Below are 20829 nucleotides of genomic sequence, written 5' to 3' on the forward strand. Positions count from 1 at the left end.
GCTGTTCTCACTGATAACTAGAGAAAAGTTGTGCAGCATTTTATCTGCTGGAAAAACTATCATTCAGAACATACACATATGTAAACAAGCAGTCATGTTTACTGTTATGAGAATTAATTGATTTACTATTTAACAGCGCGTTCAGTTCGCTGTTCAGCAGGGAAATGAGCTACATCGATTACCACCATCGTCATCGTCCACATTTAGATAATAATAAAAGGCTTTACCTCGATTAGACGAGGTCACAGCAGGTGTGACTTGGTGGTATGTGTAGAGTTGTTAAGGATTTGGTGACATTATTGCTTGTTTTTCACATGTTTCACGCGTGTAGAGTTAATTGTTATGATTTCACATCATGTCTTTATAACGGGGTGTGCTTGCTGTGCCACCAAGTAGTTTCAGACATGTGCACGGTGTCTACTTGTGAATCTTCGCCGTTTCCGTGAGAACTAACTATTCAGTCACATAAGGACGTTAGACAAAGATTCCTATCGGAGATACAAGGCACGGAAGTTGGACTGTATGTGTGCCATATCTGACTGTATATGTGAAATATGTGCCAGCGTTTTATAACGACTCTGTCAAGTAAAATTCGACTCGGCAGTTTAAATAATTCCGGGAACAGGCAGTATATTCTCTGCCATCTATGTATGTCGCAATCGGTACTTGTATCATATTGTCGGCTCTCCTTGAGTACGGACGGCCTCCTGCATCCGTCTACCAGAGGATCACACTTCACTCATTGATGGCGCTCCTTCTAGTGGTAGAACCCCTCAAGAGATCTGCTACCATCTGTCCATCACTTCATTCACTTGGAATCTTGGATGGTTGGTTTGGTTGTCTGCATTTTACTCTGTGCCAGCAACTCAGGGTGTATCACGGTAAAAATGTCCGCCACTGATACACACCTGAGCTTCGCCAACAACAGCAGAATCCTCGCATTCGTCCGGCTTCCGTCCAGCTTCAGGTGATGCATGTCCTTCATGTGCAGAGGTACTTTTGTCCAAGAGCACATCAGGCATCGCTTTTCTCCTCTCCTGCAACAACAGCATCATGTTCAGGCTGTCAAAGACGGTTCGGCGACGCCTATCACGTGGCCTGTCTTCATTGGGCGCGTGGACTTTGGCAAGAGAGGTCTTCAGGATGCTACATCAGTCTAACAGTCTTTCTCTGAGTTACTACAAACATGAGCCACCTTTTGAATCTTGGCCATTTCTAGGGTGTCCCGGCACCAACTTTATAAACATTTAGAATAGCACATTATTATAGTTTTATCGTTAGATGAATGGGAAGTCTCTGAGATGACTACAAATGACAAACTATCTTTACATCCCTCTAGGACTGTCAGAGGGAGGGGAAGTCATTGGCGCTCATGTCAAAAGTCATATCCAAAATTAGCATGTGAAAATGGGAAACGCATGGCAACCTCACTTTTTGTATTTTGAGATTCTGATTTGTTTCTCAGGAAGCTGGACTTAGAGACGGCACTGATTTAAGACTCAAGAGATAATCATGTGTCGAAGGTACCACCGATATTCTGAACGGCCAAGAGAGAGATAGGGGGAGAGTTAACCCCATAGAAAGTAATGGCAGTAGAAGACAGCATACATTTCAGTTTATTTACAGAAGCTGTTGGAAGGACCTCATTTTTGTCGTCATTTAATTTTTAATTAGTTGATGGACATCTAGGAGTGGGCTGTGTGTTGTGCTGTTTGTGTTAGGACGCAAGCAGCTGTGTATCATCAGATCACGTGAGTTAAGAGAAGAGTGACGGGAGTGAATAAAGGTGACGATGACTTAATTAGTGTGAGCATGTAGGCCGATTTATTCTTCTCGTAGAGGGCACGATTGAGAACGCCAGCACCTGTCGCAGGTGATGTAAGCACAGGACAGGTCAGGCCGAGGTGTACAGGTGGCAATGTCACCCGGGAAGAGTAGGTCAAGTCTATGTACACGGAAAGCGACCGATGCATTGTTTATGTGGGTAAACAACAAGCGCCTGTGATGTCAGCTCCTGTGTCTATGTCCACTTCATGAACCATAACCATAGGGATTTAATTCACAGAAAGGTGTTTCCACTTTAGCAGTGATTTCGAGTATGTTGGGATGGATGATGAATGAGGAGCAAACCGAGGCACGTGACAGTCCCTTTACACCGACTGCCAGCAGTTGTGTAAACACGTGTCACATGCAGAGAAAATATAACGAGACGAGAATCGACTCCACAACTGAACTGTCCTAACTGTAGTGATGACAAGCGAGTGAGTGGTACACTGCACTGACTTCAGGATGACTGTCATTGTGACACTTGACTGTTACACTGATGGCATTTGACTGCTGTACAGCATTATCCTCTCGATTATCATTTTTTATACTAATGACACTTGACTGTTACACTTCAGGACTGTCATTGTATTGATGACATTTGACGACTACACTTTAGGACTTGACTGTTCTCACGTTTCAGGTTTACTCTAACAATGTACATCACGTGACAGGCTTACTTTAACAATGTACATCACGTTTCAGGTTTTCTCTAAAAATGTACTTCACGTGTTCTGTTTGCTGTAACAATGTACTTTTCACTAAAATGCTGCGAAAATCTCAAAGATTCGAACACACATGCACTTCTCACAATCATTTCACGTAGAAAATGCGGTTGTTGAAAAGATGAGGTGAGCAGAGGGCCAGTGACGTCACACCAACGACCAGCGGCGAGCGTCAACCTCTACTAAACTCTGTCTGCTTTTATTGGTCCTGGGAAGTTGGATATTTCGCTAATCTGATTTGGAATGCATATATTTTACAAAAAGAATTTTTAAAAACAAGTTCGATTGAGCGCATCGCTGGCTTCAGAAAAGTGTGGTCCGGTGATGACAAGTGTGACACGGAGGGTTTTTGACGAGAGAGAGAGAGAACGAGAGACACATTTAGTCAATCGAGCACCTGCAGGTGCCCCTACCCGTCAGTGTGTGAAGGCCATGGAACCACTGATAATCCGGAGCACGTATTCGGGTACTTTCTCATCCACTGCATCATCAAGAACTTGCACAATGAGGTCATGCTAATCTGTCAATCACCTGCTAATCTGTCGACCGTTGACCGCCGATAGCACAGTACGTGTCGCCTGTTCTCGCCACTGTACCCGAGGGTGGCTGGAACTGACAAAGCTGCAAGTGCACGTGCTGCACGGATGGGTGTTGGTTTGCTAGACAGAGGGAGGCACTACAGGGAATTAACGAGTGGACATCCGCTGTAACCCAACACGAATTCTTTCCCCTCCGTCTGAAATAAGCCAAACGTAGACATAAGAGAATGGACGAGGAACATTTGGTTAATTTTCCTTTAGAAGCTTTTGAGTGAAAGACGATCTTCTTTCGTTATTGTTTCATCTTTTTGTCAGTAGCTTTTTGTTACAAGTCAATATCTTCTATCCAGCATCTTTTTTTTTTCTTTTGTGTGTGTGCGTGTGCGCACGATCGTTAAGTTCATTTGTTGACTGCTCATGCGTGTGTGGTCATGCACCTTCGAGTATGTCCATATTTTAATGCGCTCTGAGTGTGCTGTAGAAACAAACAGTTCAATAAACAAGTCAAGCGATTCTCGACACTGGATTTTCGTGCAAGATTGCATGGCAATGGCAGATTTATGCAGCCAGGAAGGATGAAGGATATCCACCGTGCACCGTCATCGGATTAAATATTCACTGTTAATGACTGACACGTGCAGTCATAATGCGCGAATTACACACACAACTTTCAGACAACTTTTCAGTGACTGATCCATTCAATGATCAATGTGATCACAGTGAACACGGCTCATATGGCCTCACAAATTGCTTTTATTTCATGGTTTACACATTTCTGCATAACTAACAAGACCATGCACGAACTTGTATTACTGACAGCCGATTTTTGTCCAGTTAACTACTAAAACGAGGCAGGTGTTTACAAAGCGCCCGGTTTATTCACATTTCAGATTAACTACTACAACGAGGGAGTTGAAGCCGTAACAGTAGTTAATCCAGTTCAGTTACATTCATTGTTTAGGCTCGCCGAGACTAACAGCGGAGAATTTCGCAAGAGACTATAAGCGTTGGTCTCGGCAGACAGACAGCAGTCCATCTGTACACGTCTGTGATAAGACCAAGACAAAATGCCGGATATGTGTGACGACCTTCATGTAGTCAACCATCATCCCCGGAGACTCGAATTCGTGATGTACTTACTACACTTGACTGAAATATTCAGGTCGTCCTGCACGCGTGGCCTGTGCGCTGGTTCACTGCCTGCATGGACCACCACTAATCATTGCAAGCGCAGCACACCACCACATGGCTGCCGTCATATCGCACCTGGACTCTGTCCCTTTCAAAGGTGCAAAACGCTGACCAATAAAAAAGCACGTGCTCGTGTGAGTGACCTAAGGAAAAGGCATGATAGCAATCTCACTAATTAACGTGGTACGTGCTCAGCGCGTGTCCCTGGGCCTACACGGTCACTGGGGTACAGGGTGATGCTGCACAAAGTGCACCTAACTCAGCACTGAACACGATTATCAATTTATCATTAATTCGTGACTGACCTTAATGACCGCTTCATCTTCAGGCAAACGTCTATATATTGCTCAACTCTCGGGTTAACATTCAACTATAAGTGGCATCGACACAAACACGATACAAAAAAGAAAACTAAGTCAGCTTTAATTACCGTGTGTGTGCGTGAGAGAGAGAGTCCGCGAGGTCGTATTACTTGTAATGAGCTGCTCCCTATATAGTACAGCTGCACCAAAGGTGTATAAAGTACGACGTGTATGCTATGTGAACCGCGATCCAATGAAGGAATAAGGATAGGTCTGATCGAAGATGTTATGGCTGGCTAGTCTCATCTAAAGTCGAATGTCTATACACCCCGCGGTGAGAACTGAAGGCCAGTCAAGGTGCTAATGGAGGTTCCTCTTCCCGGCCCTCAGATTTTCTGTATCCGAAGCGCTGTATCTTCTTGTTACGACCACGAACTTGTATTACTGGACTGCTGGTAGACGAATTTTTTATTTTCCCAGTTAACTACTAAAATGAGGCAGTTGTGTACAAAGCTTCCGGTTTATTCACATTTCAGATTAGCTACTAAAACGAGGCAAGTTTGTACAAAGCTTCCGGTTAGTCACATTCTTTGTTTAGGTTTGCCGAGACTAACAGCAGAAAACTCCGCAAGAGACTTTAAGCGTTGGTCTTGGCAGACAGACAGCAGTCCACCTATTACACATCCATATTATGACGTTTCACTGATCACATGATCAGGGGCTGCGAATGGACTGGACTGGTATTTAAACGAAGGATGCGCATGCCCAAAGCTATTTCCGGAAGTTGCAAGATGCCCAACCACAGACTTCTGTGATGTAAGTGTCCTTGTGGACCACACACACATAGTCACCATGGCAACACGTGCGATACTGACTCCCTGCACACGCAGACAGCGCCGCCTTACTTTTGTCTCAGTGACGTATAAACACGGCTATCACGATTGAATTGTCTGTATTCCCGTCCCACCCGATGTGAACAGGTGAAAAAAGAGCAAGCCACGGGTGACTCGTATTTATTATATACGGCATGCGCCCGGCCCTTGCAGCATGGTTTCCCTTCCACTGCCTGACCAGTCCTAACAGATCCCATTTGGGGCAGTGGAAATTTCACCCCGTGAATTGTGCTTTTCGTCATGTTTTACTTACTTTTTTAATAGGATTAAAATGACACACCCAGCTCACTAACCACACACACAAGTCTATGTCGCGATCTCCAAGTGTTGAGTTGTCGCGTTGCTAGGAAGACAGCGTCGTGTGCTGTGAGGTTGTCAGGTGCTTAGGTCACGTGATCAAACAAACATGGCAGACATCAGGTTTCTTTCGTAGCAGTAGTGAATCTCTCATAGCCGGTTCATTTTGTCATTTTTGTTGTTTCCTTATAGCAAGTCTTAAGAGGTAATGAATATTTGTGTATTTTTCTGCTGAATGACTAATTCACATTTTTTATCGTGTATATTACTGGATATCTGCATAGATTTTCAGCGATTTTATCTGCACTTTGACTTATTACCCGGAAACCGTGTTGCTAGATTTTCGGATTTTCTGAGTTTATTGATTAAAACCTTCCACATATAAATATTTCCAAAAATTAATTATAAAAATGACAGTACTGAATTGATATAATTTAAAAAGTTAAAGCTTGCAATATATACAAGTCAGTAAATTAATTTTTTAGGAAGTTGTGGATGTTGCTTTATGGGAGCTCGTACAACTGACTGAAACACGCACAATATCAAAATTCTCTGAAGGTGTGCAGTGATAGAATCATCTGGAATAAATATTGATCCTACATATAGTGGCATGTAGTTTATTCTATATGTGTGATAAAAATGGGATTTTTAACCCCCACAAGTCAAAGTCTGAGAATAATTATGTAAAGTGTTTTGTCTCCAAACCTTATATGTATTATGGCGTAGTAAAACTACATGCAGTTAGCGTTATAGACTATTATAGACAGCTCAGCATAAAGCAGATTGTTTTATATTATAACTTTACCAACGTGCAGCAGTCCACTGTTTTGTCAATGCTTAGATCGAGTTTAGAAAACTTCCAATACTTCCTTAGAAGCAACATCAGCATGCACTAGATTTGTTCATTAATAGTAAATTTCAACAATAATACATAAATCCAGTGCACAGGAAAATGTACCAATCATACATTGATGTTGTGCACTGAGCTCACTTCCATATGGGAAAATGCTATTTAATTATCACTTCAGTTGTTATTATTACTACTATTACTACTCAAAATATCTATGGTTTTTATCTGTGATTGCCAGCAGCAAACAATTGGCAGACTCTTCTTACTATAGAAGAATATTTAACAAACAGATGAATACAGAGGTGGAATTGTCCCCTATTTCACTTAAGGCTGGAAACTATTTCTCATAAGATTTTATTTCAGCACACATGTTTTTGTGCAGGTGAAAGCTGGAAGTCTCTTCAGCTCTTATTTACAAGAAAGGAACTGTAGTTTCTGAGATGATGACCTTCCAGCATATATGTCATACACCAAGTCTTCCATCCTAATGGAATGTGCAGACTTTTCTGAAAGTTACCAACCCAGAAATAACACTCCTACAGAGAAAGTATTTGAAGTCTCAAGGACTGAGCACATAATTGCGAGAAAACTCAAAAGTGTTTTCTCTTTCTTCTTTCCTTTGTTTGTCTCAGAATTTTCACTGACAACCCATGCCTGGCATTCAACAAAGTTTGTCTACTGCCTCACTGTCATCAATGGATAGAGGTTTGAACCTTTCTTTTATCACTGTGTTCTCTTGTATTATGTATGACCAACTTGTCTGTTAAAGGACAGCATGAACACTCAGTAAAAGTCACTGAAAGTAAAGAATAAAGTATCACAAAAAATAGATTCTGCTGGTATTTTAAGACAAAGAGATAACAGAAGTATTATATTAATGTTTTTCTCTTAATCACACCAGGATTTGTCCAGACTTTCATTAAATCCAGATACCAATAAAACTGGATAAAATGTTATTGACACAACTGAGATAAATGCTTTTCATGACCTTGAGCAAAAGCTTCAGACTGCCCTTGAGAAGAAATGACTGCTTGCTACTGGCACGCATGCATTACCTGATGCAGTTACACATGGATGAGTGTCTTTGTGGCACAGGCATCCAAAAGTCAGAACACATTATATAAAACTTCACTCTTCATACACTCACAAAATCATCTCTAATGGCCTGATGGGGAGCTGAAATGAAGCAACAACAACAACAAAAATGCTATCACCTCTCACATAATTAATTGCAGAAGATGTGTGAGTGAAGATATGCAGTGCTGAGACAATTGAGATGGAACATGTACACTTATTGGTCCCTACACGACTTTGTATGCATGCTTTCTTTCTTTCTATTGCTTTCTCATCTGTTTCTATCTCACTCTCTCTATTGCTTTCTCTCACATTCTCTTTCTCATTTTCTCTATTGTTCTCTTTAACTCTCACTTTTTCTTCCATTCTCTCTCTTTCTCTTGTTCTCTCTCTTTCTTTCTAACTCTCTTAGATTTCCAATATGTATACTATCCAAAGTAAGGTGTATCAAATATTAGCTAAGGCTTTTTAATATGCCAGATGATAGATTACCATGTAAAAGCTACAACATGCTGTGACATATGCAAGAATTAGGAAAGTACAATTGGGCACACCTCATGAAAGAATTGCTATGTGTAAATGATTTTGGACTTGTACTGTTACAGCAGGTTTGAAATATTTATAAGTATATTCTGACAATGACTGGAAGATTGTTTTGCCCAGAACTGGCACTTCAAGCTAGAGAACAGTTCACAATTAGACGTGTATACATCCTCTAAAAGCTATCTCCAGCCTGAAGAGACATTGACTCTACCAACTGAAATGTTTTAATAGTAGCTGATACCCACTTAAGATTTGAAATATCTGATATAACAACATGTAAGCTACAATACAGAAATGATGTGGGCTCACGTGACGTGGCATATCCCCTGTGTAAAGTAAAAATAGAAGATGAAACACATGTACTCTTCTTCTGCAAAGCTTATTCCAACATCAGAATGCAAGTCCCACACTGCAAGGTGTGCACCCTACAGACCCAGACAGAGTGTCAGGAGTCATGGGAGATACTTCAGGGGCAACCATTAGGCTGATTTCTTGCTTTCTGTATAGAGCCTTTAAATTATGAGATGCTTTTTGCAAACATGATTTACCAAAATAATATTGATTGCTATACAATTTGTCATGTTCTTGTGGGTACATTGTTATTTAAATTTTTAACAACCCAGAATATTTTTTTTAATATTGATGGCTTACCTCTTGATATGAACTGATGTTGGAGTCAATAAATGATTAAATCTTAAAGGTCTCACTTTCTCTTGCTCTCTCAGTTTTTCTTTTTCTTGCTTTCATTATCTTGCCTCCTATCACTATTGCTTGTTTTCTCTCTCTTTCTCTCTCTCATTTTCTCTTTCTCTCACTTACTGTCTATCTTTCTTCCCTCCTGCCCCTAATTTACTTGATGTGTTCAGCATTCAGACTCATTTTTCTCTGTAATATCTCTTTTAACCAAAACAGTTAAATTGCTGTGAAAATTTTTTTTTGTGCAAAGATCATTTCTTATTTCCCTGCTTTTTTCAGTCTACATGGAATTTTAGTTCTTATCTACTAAGTGACAGTGTTTTGACATCCAGTTATCAATTGTTGGTTGTTGTACATGTTGTTAAAAGTCAACAAATGATATGAAAAGTATATTTTGAATGGAAACTAAATAAAGTATATTTTGCTATATTTAAATGAACAGAGCTCACATCAAGTTGCCTTTTCAGAGTTAGGACTAGATATTCAAAGAGAAGGGTTGATAAGCGAGATAACTAGCACAGGATTGTGAAATTATTTTGCCACAACTAGCTGAACAATTACATTGGGTGTCCTTTGTTGAGAGAAAATAGACATTGCTATGTTTCTAAAGTAACTGACGAGTTAATGTTCTTTCTAAGTTTTGTCTCTCTATGGAGGGCTTTTAGTTAAGTGTTTTGCATGTTTATGATGCATATTTTGGTACTATTTATGAGTCTCTGGTTATGTGGGTGTCAATCTGAGCATATTATGGGGAGATTATGACTGATAAATGTTAAATATCTCCTTGCAGACATATCCCTGAACTCATTAACACTAATGAATGGGCAACAAAGCAGTGTTTCAACCCTGCAGCAGAAATTCAAGCCCTCACATCCCTTTGAAGATGATTGCAGACATCTTATTGAACTATCTTCAAAACAGGCTGATTCTTCCTTAAGTAGACTGAGAGCATCTTCTGTCAAAAAGAAAAAGCGACGGAAACAACAAATCACTGCCAATTTAACTCAATCACGATATGAAGTTGGTAGGTGCTTCTGGGAAGGTTTTTAATGCTATGAAAACCTTACCATTTATGTTTGCAATACGCTTCTACAAGTAGTTCTGTATGACATGCTACTAACAACGTTAGCATACTCTTTGTTTAGTATGTCAAAGTCGGAAAGTATGTCTGTTAGGAAAATTGACACACGAAAATTGAATATACACTGAGATGCCACCAGCAGACCATCGTCTTCCACCTGCATTCTGGATGCAGCTGACTGCATGCACATATACACAAGCTGTTCTACACTGGAGAATTGTCCATGCAAGACAGGCTCTCAGACCTCTGAGCACGTCCTGCAGTTCAACCTACTAAATAGATAAACACAAACAGAGCCATGACTACACTGGAGGAAAACTGGAATTATTAGCCCTTTTTGGAATCACAGAAAAACTGACAAGCATGATCTCTGGAATATAAGAAAAGAAGTGTATAAATTTTTTTGATAATTTTTATTCAAGAAGAAACATTTATAAGTATCTTTTATATCCATTGCTAGTTTCATTTATATGCTTACTTCCAGTGCGGTATGCTGCTGAAAAAATGGGATTCACCATTTCAAGGGATGATGATCCTTTTTCGTGAGTAGCACTGTTTTGGCACTTTAGCCAAGACTGTACACAAGTCTTGGTGGTATATTCTTAGAAAACGTTTAATTGATGATGATGATGACAACGATGATGATGATGATGATGATTGATGATGATGATGACGACGACGACGATGATGATTGCGTAAAGTGACGCTAAGAAGGAAGATTTGGGTAATGAGGTAATTTAGGATCTTAGAGATGTTTTAGTTCATTTCTAAATGTTAATGCTGAAAATATAAAAGTAAAGATCATTATACGGCCTGTATTTTTGCTATATCACACAGTGTAGAGGGATGTTTGGTGAAGTTGCTGGTCATGTTAACACTGATCTGGTTTCTGTTCATGCAAGGTACTTGATGTGGTCTGACGCTTATGTCTCTACCGATCGTATAGCTGATCTCAAACCATACCAGCGTTTGAACCACTTTCCTGGCATGGGTGAGATATCGCGCAAAGATAGCTTGGCCAGGAACTTAGTAAAGTAGGTGATTTTTAATTATTTCTTTTGGAATAAAAATTCTCGTTGCTGGATCCCAGGGTTGTGTGACTCCCATCCCCTTGTAAATTATTTCCCTTGAAGGCTTTTGCAGTTGAGCGACCTTTCCATAAAAAATTGATCTCCCTTTTCACAAACTGACTTCATGTGGGAAAGATGAGAGCAACAGAGCTTTAATAAAGATTATTTGAAAGGGAAGACATGTTGTTACAGCTGAATGTTTACAGAATTTGTTGCATGTTGCGATAAAAAGTTTATTCTTTGAAGCCAGCTTATTGTTCTTTTTTGCTGCTAAAATTGATTGTGTTTCTTTGGATGTTGTTGCTGCTAGGTATTTAGGCATGCTAAAGGATCGTCTAGCATTTGGAATAGATTAAAGGCTATATAGACGATTCAACAGCAGTTGGCACATAGCTGTGTGTCATATTTAGTGAACCAGCATCACCTGTGCATATGGCTTCCCAGCAGTTGATGAACTATGCATGTGAACTAGCTGAGATAGGCTGTTTCAGCAACTGCTCACCAATCTCAATATGTGCATGAATTAGTAGTATTTTGCAAATGTCTTTTACAGGATGCAGAAGGAATTTCCAGAAGAGTATAATTTTATCCCACGCACATGGATTTTGCCAGCAGATTATGCATCACTGCAGATTTATGCCAAAAGTATGCGTTCTAGGAAAAAAATGAAGACTTACATCGTCAAACCATCCAATGGGGCTCAAGGTCATGGGTCAGTTGAATTTCTGTCCATCTTTGTCATAATAGTCAGATAGAAACAGCATAAGAAACATGTTGACTTAACTTTCTGTAGGTTTGTATTGGTGTATGTATATGTTACCTCAAAACTGTAGTCCAGCAGTTCTCAACCTTTTACTTGTGACGCCCCCCTGACGAACAAAGGTAGGTCCGCGTGCTCCCCTTAGCCAGCAGTGTAAGCTAATTTCACTAATACCGGTATAAGAAACTTTTCAAAAATGACCACCTTCGCGCCCCCCTTGTAAGCACGCCCCACCGTTTGAGAACCGCGGCTGTAGTCCATCAAAAACATTACTATGAAACCACTCAGGTTTTGCATTAGACCATTATGGACTGAAATGAAGAGGCATACCAGTGGACCAAGAAATAAAGTTTTCTTTTTGTGTGTGTGTTGACTGTCTTAGAATCAACTTGTACCGGAATGCAGAGAAGATCCCAGCATCTGAACATTTTATTGTGCAACAGTACATTCACAAGCCACTGCTTCTTGATGGCTACAAGTTTGATCTTCGTGTGTATGTACTAGTGACGTCATGTGACCCTCTGCGTATTTTTCTCTTCAATGATGGGCTTGTTCGTCTTGCAACAGAAAAATATCTCCTGCCTCATGAATCAAACATCGTGAGATTATTATGCATTCATTTATCTGTTTTTTCTTCTCACTGCTATCATGTGTGTGAGAAAGAGAGAGAAAGTATTTATCTAAATTAAGTACACATTCAGTTTGAATTTGTTCATTTTTGTTATGCAGTATGTATTAATGGCATATTATTTTCATTTCTGAAAACATTGTTTTAAGAGCAGAAAAGGGACTCAAAACATGTTTGAAAATATCCTTTGTATGACCTTTCGCTGTGTCTGTTCATAAAAATTAAAGCAAAGAATTGATTGTGTAATTGTGGTTCTCAGACTTTAGCTTCCTCTATGTTGTGCATACAGAGTCATCTGTACATGCATCTGACAAACTATTCAGTGAACAAGCACAACGAGTTCTACAAAAAGAATGTATCACCAGATGCAGGAAGTAAGCGCTCCATCCGTTATTTCAATGAGCACCTACGTGAAAAGGACATTGATGTAGCCCTGTTATGGCGGAATATAGCTGACATGATTATCAAAACCCTGTTAGTGGCAGAGCCACATGTACTTCATGCATATCGAATGTGTCGACCTGGCGTACCTTCCTACACTGACAGTGTGTGTTTTGAGGTGCTGGGATTTGATGTCTTGATCGATCAGAAGCAACGTCCTTGGCTTCTAGAGGTCAGTTTTTCTCTTACATGTCTTGTATTTTTACCTATTACACCTTTGATCACCTCCTGCATTATTGTATTTATGGCTTATTTAGCCCACATGTTTTCAGGGTAACTATAGGAAGTGACTTTTTATTACCTGTAGTATCTCTCTTTACTTACACAAATACAGTATTTCTATTTCATTAAAAAATTGTCCACTAGAGATATTTAAAGGGTATATATACCTTGTTGATAAAATTCTGCTATTCAACATTGCCATTTTATCTTATGTCATAGCTACAAAGTAAATCATACTTTCTCAGGTGGAGCACTGAAAATGAGGAAAACAAATGGGATAAGAGATAATATCACTTATAAGATGCAGTCAATGAAAGTCTAATTCTCAGGTTTATTGTAAGCACTTCAAGTAGAGCATTGTGTTATCACATGCTCAAGCTTTGGACTCAATTCTTGATTCAGTCTACTGGGAGACATGTTATTGATTTAGAATTTGATACATTCATGTTCTTCAAAGCATCTTGGTTTTTTTTTTTTAATCTTCTTGGCAATAGAAATCTTAATATTTTTTTTAATAAAGAAATGTAAACACATTGTAAGGGGATGTAAATTCTTCTCAGATTAATCGATCACCAAGTTTTGGAACCGATGAGCAGCTGGACTTTGACATCAAGTCAGCTTTGCTAGTGGACACCTTTAGACTCCTCAATATGAAGTAAGACAAGGTTGTTTTAGCAAGAACTTTGCTAGCAAGCAGGAACAGGAACAAATGATCTGCTTTTGAGGCATGCTTAGCTGCTGAAATTAGATTGTCATCAGGAAACTGCAACAGCAGTCTGATCTACTCAGACACGAGACTGTTAACAATTTGTAATTTTAAGGCAACGTCTTGAAAAGAGAGCAGTTGATAGATACAATTTCATGTGGTATCCTTGTGTCAAGATGACAGACAACTTGAGATCTCTTAGATTATTTAGAATAAGCAACCAAATGTATTTTAATTTTGTGTTGTAGGCATCACAGAAGCTAGAAAAAAACACTAGAATCTTTTTCTGGCAGACTCACACAGAGGCATACAAGTTACACAGGTTTATTTACATATACAGCATATATAAGACCATAAACAACATGTAGCACCAGGCCTGTTCTTAGCCCCTGCAGGGCCTGAGGCATTGGGTATGTGGGTTAGGGTTAGGGGGGCCTGGATGCCACGATCGCCATGGTTTTAATCAAAAGTGCAGGTCCCCTGATGACTATCAAAAGCACAGGGCCCGAGGCAGATGCCTCATCTGCCTTCCCCTAAACACAGCCCTGTGTAGCACCTAATCTCGATCACAGACTTAACTAAATACCAGTATCAAGTGCTTTGCCCCTTAAAAACTTAAAAATTGTAATCTTAATTTTAAGAAAAGAGAGAGATAGAGTGGAGAGATTTCTAGAAGCTGCTCTCCAGCAGAGCACAGGAATCAAGACCAAGAACATGACCCTAATACATTAGAAACCAGAAGTGTACAATGTAACTTTATTCATCCACAAGAGCAATACCAGATAGCACTCGTGAGCAATATATAGGGATTAATACATACATATACATGTTGAAATAATTTCTCTCTGACACACGGAACATTTACACACACATTCCCAGCAAAAGTAGATCCCATTAGTGACCTTAGATCACCTCAGACTAGTGCAAGATCATGGCCAGTAGTAGGGAATAAATGAGTTGCTTTGACGATTAGTGTGAATTAGGAGAGCTTCCATCTAGCACCAAGAACATGACCCTAATACATTAGAAACCAGGGGAGTGAGCTAAGAGACAAGCAAGACCAAATGGCCTGTCAGTAACATGGCACCTCTCCTATACCAGGCTAGTCCATTTCACACATCAAACCTGTTTCAGGTTGAAATGTAGGTAGAACCTCCAAAGAATCAAATGATCTCAAGTATCAAGTGTTAAATTATAAAAGAAGTAGTCTGTGCAACATTCTACTATCATGCATGGGTTTTTTTAGTAAGCAGAATTGGATGTGACAGATATAAAGAACCTAATGGCCATGGAAAAAAATAGGAAAATTACCAAAGATGAAGCAACACAATATCTCACAGCATAAGTGACAGGACATTACAATGTACAATGTGTCAACTATTGCCACTAGGAAAGATTCAGGATGTACAGAGCATGTCTTTTATCAGTTCTAGAAAGTGACAACTGGTATAGTGCTGAACAGCTAATACAACATCAGTGTATACAATGAGAGAGTATAAAGTAATTATTACATAAACAACTAGAGAGGATAAAGTAATTATTACATGGACAGCTAGAGAGTATAAAGAAGATTATTATATTCAATAAGTAGCGGGACATGACAGCTACTGACCATAAAAATACTACAACTATAGCAAAGATTACAAGAAGCTGAAGATGTGTTTTGTGGGCAGAGTCAGTGACAAGCGACGCAATATTGCAGCACAGAAGGCGGAAACCCAACGTCGCCTGTTCAAGGGCTTCAAGAAAGCAGACGGCTTGCCCATTAATGACACAAAAAAGATAAAGAACGTGGAGAAGAAGAAAGAGGAGCTGGTAATTTGTTTCCTGCTCTGATGACTGTGTGTGTGTAAGACATGGGAGAAGTATGTTGATTGTATGAGTAAGATGGAGGGAAAAGAGAGTGCAAGTGTAAGGCACAGAAGAAGTGTGTTCATTATATGAGTGAGAGTTGGGGGAGAGAGAGAGTGTGTGTGTGAGGGCACATGAGCATACTTCAAGCACTTTAATGCTGGACTCGAGAGAATGTTCATAACATTAAAAATATTAACATTTAGTTATAATCTAGCCAAGTGGTGGGGGTTGTGATGTGACAGCAACAAACTTCCAATACACTCAAACAAAGGCAGGAACAGTCAGCAGGTGTGCAACTCTATGGGCTTGTACAATGGTCCCATCGTCAGAGGCACTAAAAGTCATGGCTGTCTCTTCTCTGTCGCATGTCTGTGCTCTCTTTCTCATCATTATGGCCATCCTAATCTCTGCTGGTGATACAGATACGTTTAGGGTGGTGACTTTAGACCTAGTGATCCCTCATTGCTGGCATCGGTCTCCACAATAAAGGGATGCGTGAAGTCAGCGTACCCTAGCACTGGTGGAGCTGAAAACACCAAAGAGTGTGGAACGCAGCCTGATGGACTCACTGCCATTTAGTTGTGATGTCATTCTGTCTCTTTTTCTTTTCTTGCGTGGCCTGCATCACTATGTCATATGTAGTGTGCCAGCTATCTTGGCGAACCCCTTGATAAATAGCCAGAAGTAGCTGGTGAATCCCAGGAACCTGCATAACTCCGTGACAGTCTTTGGCACCTGCCACTTCTGAACTATCTCCTCTTTTCCTGTTTCACAACTGGCACCTACAGTGGAAATGGTGTGACCCAGGTAGGTCACCTCTCGCTGGAGAAATTGGTCTTATCCATCTGCAGTTTCAACCCCTATCTCCATGATATGCCTCAAGAGCCGATCGAGATGTTCTAAGCATTCGTCGAAGGTCTTGGAGTATATCAAAAGGCCATCTAGGTACACAAGAAGGAATGAAAATAAAAAAAGTCCTGCATTAACCTCTGGAAGGTGGCTGGTGCTGACTTCAGACCCATTGGCATCCTGGTGTACTCAAATAGTTCCCTAGGTGTCACGAAAGCTGTTTTGTGTCTGTCCTCTGGGTGCATCTTGATCTGGTGGTAGCCGCTGGCAAGATCCAGTTTAAAAGTACTGGGCCTTTACCAGAGCGTCAAAGGACTCAATCCTGGATGGTAGGCATCTCTAACGGTCTTTTCATTCAGCCGCCTGTAGTCCACACACAGGCACACACTGCCGTTCTTCTTACCCACAATGACAATGGGTGCAGCTATATGTACTGTGGATCTCCACCACCACTTTCTGGTCTAGCAAGTCTTTTATATGATCCTGCACTTCCTTCAGCCTGCAGTTGCTGATGTTGACTGACGGTGCCCTCAAAGTCCATGGGCCTGGGGAAGCGTTTGGCCTGATTGCAGATGATTCACTCATTCACACTGACATCAACCATGTTGGCAATCAACACTGTTCACAGCTTGTAACGTTGCGATGACAGCACACGCCGGCAACGTAACGCTGCTGCTTGTCAAGTTAGATATTTTTCACAGTAGTATAGTTAGTGCATTTAAGAAGAAAGATAAAGTCATAACATTGTTTACATACAACTTTGATATGGTTTTGAGTTCGGCAAAAGGAGTAACTCCATTACTCAAACTTTTTAAAATTTACATACATACCTACATCCTGTGAGTGGTACCAACAGATGAGTGGTTATATAATCTTCCATTAGTACTGGTCCCTGTGGGAAATATCTTGATAAATACAAATCTCACCACTTAGACCCGCCTTGAGTGGTAGCGAGAAGATCCTGCATAGAATGGCTAGTCCACTCCTTCATGTTACTTAGTGTCATGCCAGGTCACATGGCCAAACTAGACAATCTTGCATGTTGCTTCACTGTTGTAAGAAGGGGTTCCTGCATGGTGTCCTTTGAGAGTAGTAGTCATTATCCATACAAAGTCACTGGTTTTATGCTTCTTGTATGAGATTCGAAGCAGCATTCTCAGACATTTGTTTTAAAAGCTTTTTTTTTCCTCTTGGTATTGGCAAGTCAGTGACTATGACATCCGTACAGTAGGATAGCAACTACCAGGAGCTTGTACAGTCTCTGCTTGGTAGCACACCTAATGTTGGCACTGCACCGCATCCTTTTTTCATGCTTTTCAATATTTTAAAGTGAATTCTGCCAAATGAAGTACTTGTCAATCATTTATGGATGGAATCTATTTGCTTTGTTTCTGTACCAATCACTTTGATAGTATTTAGATAAGATACAACTTTATTTATCCTAGAGGCCAATTTAGCAACAGCTCCATAGGGAAGCAAGGATTATACCCACACAGCACAACAATCAACAATACCATAACACATTCATACCCTCCACCAGACAGACCCGCACACAATCTTGATTGAGATTTGCTTTTGATGTACATTCAGTTGCACACAGTATTGTTCAGACATTACATGGCTGAAACGATTGAACAAGATCAAAGCTATCAGCAATTGTTATCAATTTTTATTGCACTCTTTGCAAAAAATTAAACTCTTAATTAAAGGTTATGATAAGGCCAGATGAACAAAGGAGGATAGAAGATGAGGGGAGAGCTATGACTCATCGAGAGCTCAATTAGTGTGTGATATGTATGATTCACCTTAACTGGAGCTTTCAACTGGCTTTAGAGTAAAAGGACTTGGAAACCATGAGAGTGTTGTGTTCATTATTGCGGTGAGATCAGGAAAGCAACCCCCGTCTACCCTTTTACACAAATCTATAAATCTCAGAAACTGCCTTGTGGATGAAATACAATCAAACCTCTGTATCAAAAGTCATGGTATCTACATTCTTTTAATAAGAAAGCAACCTTTTTCTTGCTACTGGAACCAGTACTGTAAGGTCCTGCTGCAAGAACTTTCTGTCCAAAAATTAGATCTGAAAACCTGAATTGTAAATAAGCGTAATGTAGAAGGCGATTCGAAAGCATTACAAAGGCAACAACTAGTGTAAATAAAGACAAAACATTTTTGTGAATAACCTAGATGTTTATTTTAGGACGTAATTAAATACAAAGTAATTTGGCCTTCTTTTACATTTTGCCAACTTATTTCTGAAATAGATATGTTAGATGCCAGCTGAAGGCTGGTTGAAATGGCAGCGCTGATTGCACACACGTTTGTGTTATCTAAAGGGGAGAGAGGGGGCCGCACTCAGCCTCCCGCTAGGCAGACCCCAGCAGCACAATCAGCACTGTCTTCCAACATGGCCAAACACGCATGGCACATTGATCCTGTTGGTGGAGTATAAAAGGGGAGGGAGAAGTGTCGTAAGAGAAAAGTTATCAGAGAGATGCTTAGAGCATGATGCAAGTCACAGTAACACTATCTCCACCAGCAGCCAAGTGCAGGATTTGTAGGTTTGCCTAGAGTTTGTCCTCTTAGTTGGTGGTTGCGCAGGTGGCCAGCAACTGGTCATCATAATAAAGGTATCAGTAATCTATGGCTGCACATTAAGCATTGTCTACACAAAATGTATGCAAATGTATGCCACAATGAGGAAGAAATTATTTCTTTAAGGGTGATAGAAAAAAATGGTTCACGTGATTGGAACATCAGTGTGCATGCATGCGGACTCTGGTATACTCATGTGGCAAGAGGAGATATACAATTTTTCAACAGTACATGTATAAATTTGATTACTTTGGTGTGATATGAATTTTGCAAGAAGGTAATCTCTTGATATTGAACACTGCAAATACTGAAATAGCAAATACTGAAGGTCATTGTGGGTCATCAGTTCTTGCATCCTTTAAATAAGTTTTCCTTCAAAAGAATGTTAATTGTCATTTGTCAGTTGGTATTAACACATTCTAACATCTTACAAAAATTAAATGAATGACATTTATGGCTGATAGCAAATGTCAGTAACATACTCATTGCAGAATGAACTTCTAACAAGGATACGCAAAGCCTCTTTCTTGGAAGACTTTGAAAACCGTAACTGTGGTGGATTCCATCGAATCTTCCCTTGTGATGATCAAGTTCGCCATGCCAAATACTGCCAGATGCTTGAAGCCTCATTTAACCTTTTCCTTTCAGGCCGTGGAAAGAATATACATAAGGAGATAGAAAAGAATTACAACAACAAACTTCGGGTCAGTAAAGGAAAAAATAAATGGATACATTTGTGGAGTTTTCATAAGTATGAATATAAACTTTGAATGCAGATGTATGTAATTTAGAGGTGTCTGTTTATCTTTGATTGCCATGTCTATTTTACCCTTTATGACCAACATAGAAATGTATTAAAAAAAAAAAAGAGATAGTTCCTGAGTCATGACTTCCTGAAGTTACTGCTGGTTGACACTGTCCTTGTGTCAGAGCCTGCAAACATTTAAATACTTAAACGGTATTATAGTTTTATAGTTAGTGAGCTGTGAAAGATGTGATATGGGCCACTAAACCTAAAACTAATAATGACCTGTATAGTCAAACAGATAACCAAGGATGCTTTAGGTAGCCAAAGAAGCTGTAGTTACATGATCAGGAACTAAAGAAAATTTCATTACCAAAGGTACCTTGACTGGCCAACAAAATAATAATTTAGATCAGAAGCTTTGAGTAGTCATGAAATCAAGAGACCTAGCTGTAGGTTTTACCATCTCAAAATGCTGAAGTTCATTAGATCTAACTGTTGAATATTCTGTTGTAATGTGCAGTGTGTTTTTGTCTATCCCCACCTGTAGGAAGACGATGTCCTTGACATGATTGCAGAATGCGAAGCTGAAGAAAAAGGAATAAAGACACTGGCTGGATTGCAGGCACCTGGCCTGAGAGGCCCTAAGGTGCTTGCTATTGTTGCTGCTTATCATGTTCCTTTATGGTTTTGACAGTCAATAGTTGCATTATGTTTCCCTCAACATGCTAGTCCTGTCTGTCAACTGTTCTTAACATCTGACCTTGTTCTTTGCCTGATGGTGCAATAGCAGTTGATGTTATGCTGTAAATACCTCGATAGGTGCAATGTGCCAATATATGTATCATGACAAGAGCAAAGACAGGAAAAATAAGCAAAATATGTTCTTACATCCCCATGCCCCCACATATTTCCCCCATTTTGCGTCAGATCTGCTAAAA

At 40.0% G+C, this 20829-nt stretch overlaps 1 protein-coding gene across 1 annotated transcript in view; it reads left to right on the forward strand.

Moving 5' to 3' along the window:
• Nucleotides 1-5852: 5852 nt before the first annotated feature.
• The window catches only part of LOC112574512 (tubulin polyglutamylase TTLL7-like), a 29834-nt gene continuing 14857 nt past the window's right edge, over nt 5853-20829 (forward strand). The window contains 12 exon segments of the mRNA XM_025255638.1: nt 5853-5976; nt 7004-7326; nt 9725-9958; nt 10500-10557; nt 10918-11049; nt 11639-11797; nt 12228-12444; nt 12763-13086; nt 13697-13791; nt 15516-15657; nt 19635-19847; nt 20439-20537. Coding sequence (XP_025111423.1) covers nt 7272-7326; nt 9725-9958; nt 10500-10557; nt 10918-11049; nt 11639-11797; nt 12228-12444; nt 12763-13086; nt 13697-13791; nt 15516-15657; nt 19635-19847; nt 20439-20537 — 1728 coding nt within the window. The 5' untranslated portion in view covers nt 5853-5976; nt 7004-7271.

The sequence above is a fragment of the Pomacea canaliculata genome, linkage group LG10 (assembly GCF_003073045.1).
Source record: "Pomacea canaliculata isolate SZHN2017 linkage group LG10, ASM307304v1, whole genome shotgun sequence".
Taxonomy (NCBI): domain Eukaryota; kingdom Metazoa; phylum Mollusca; class Gastropoda; order Architaenioglossa; family Ampullariidae; genus Pomacea; species Pomacea canaliculata.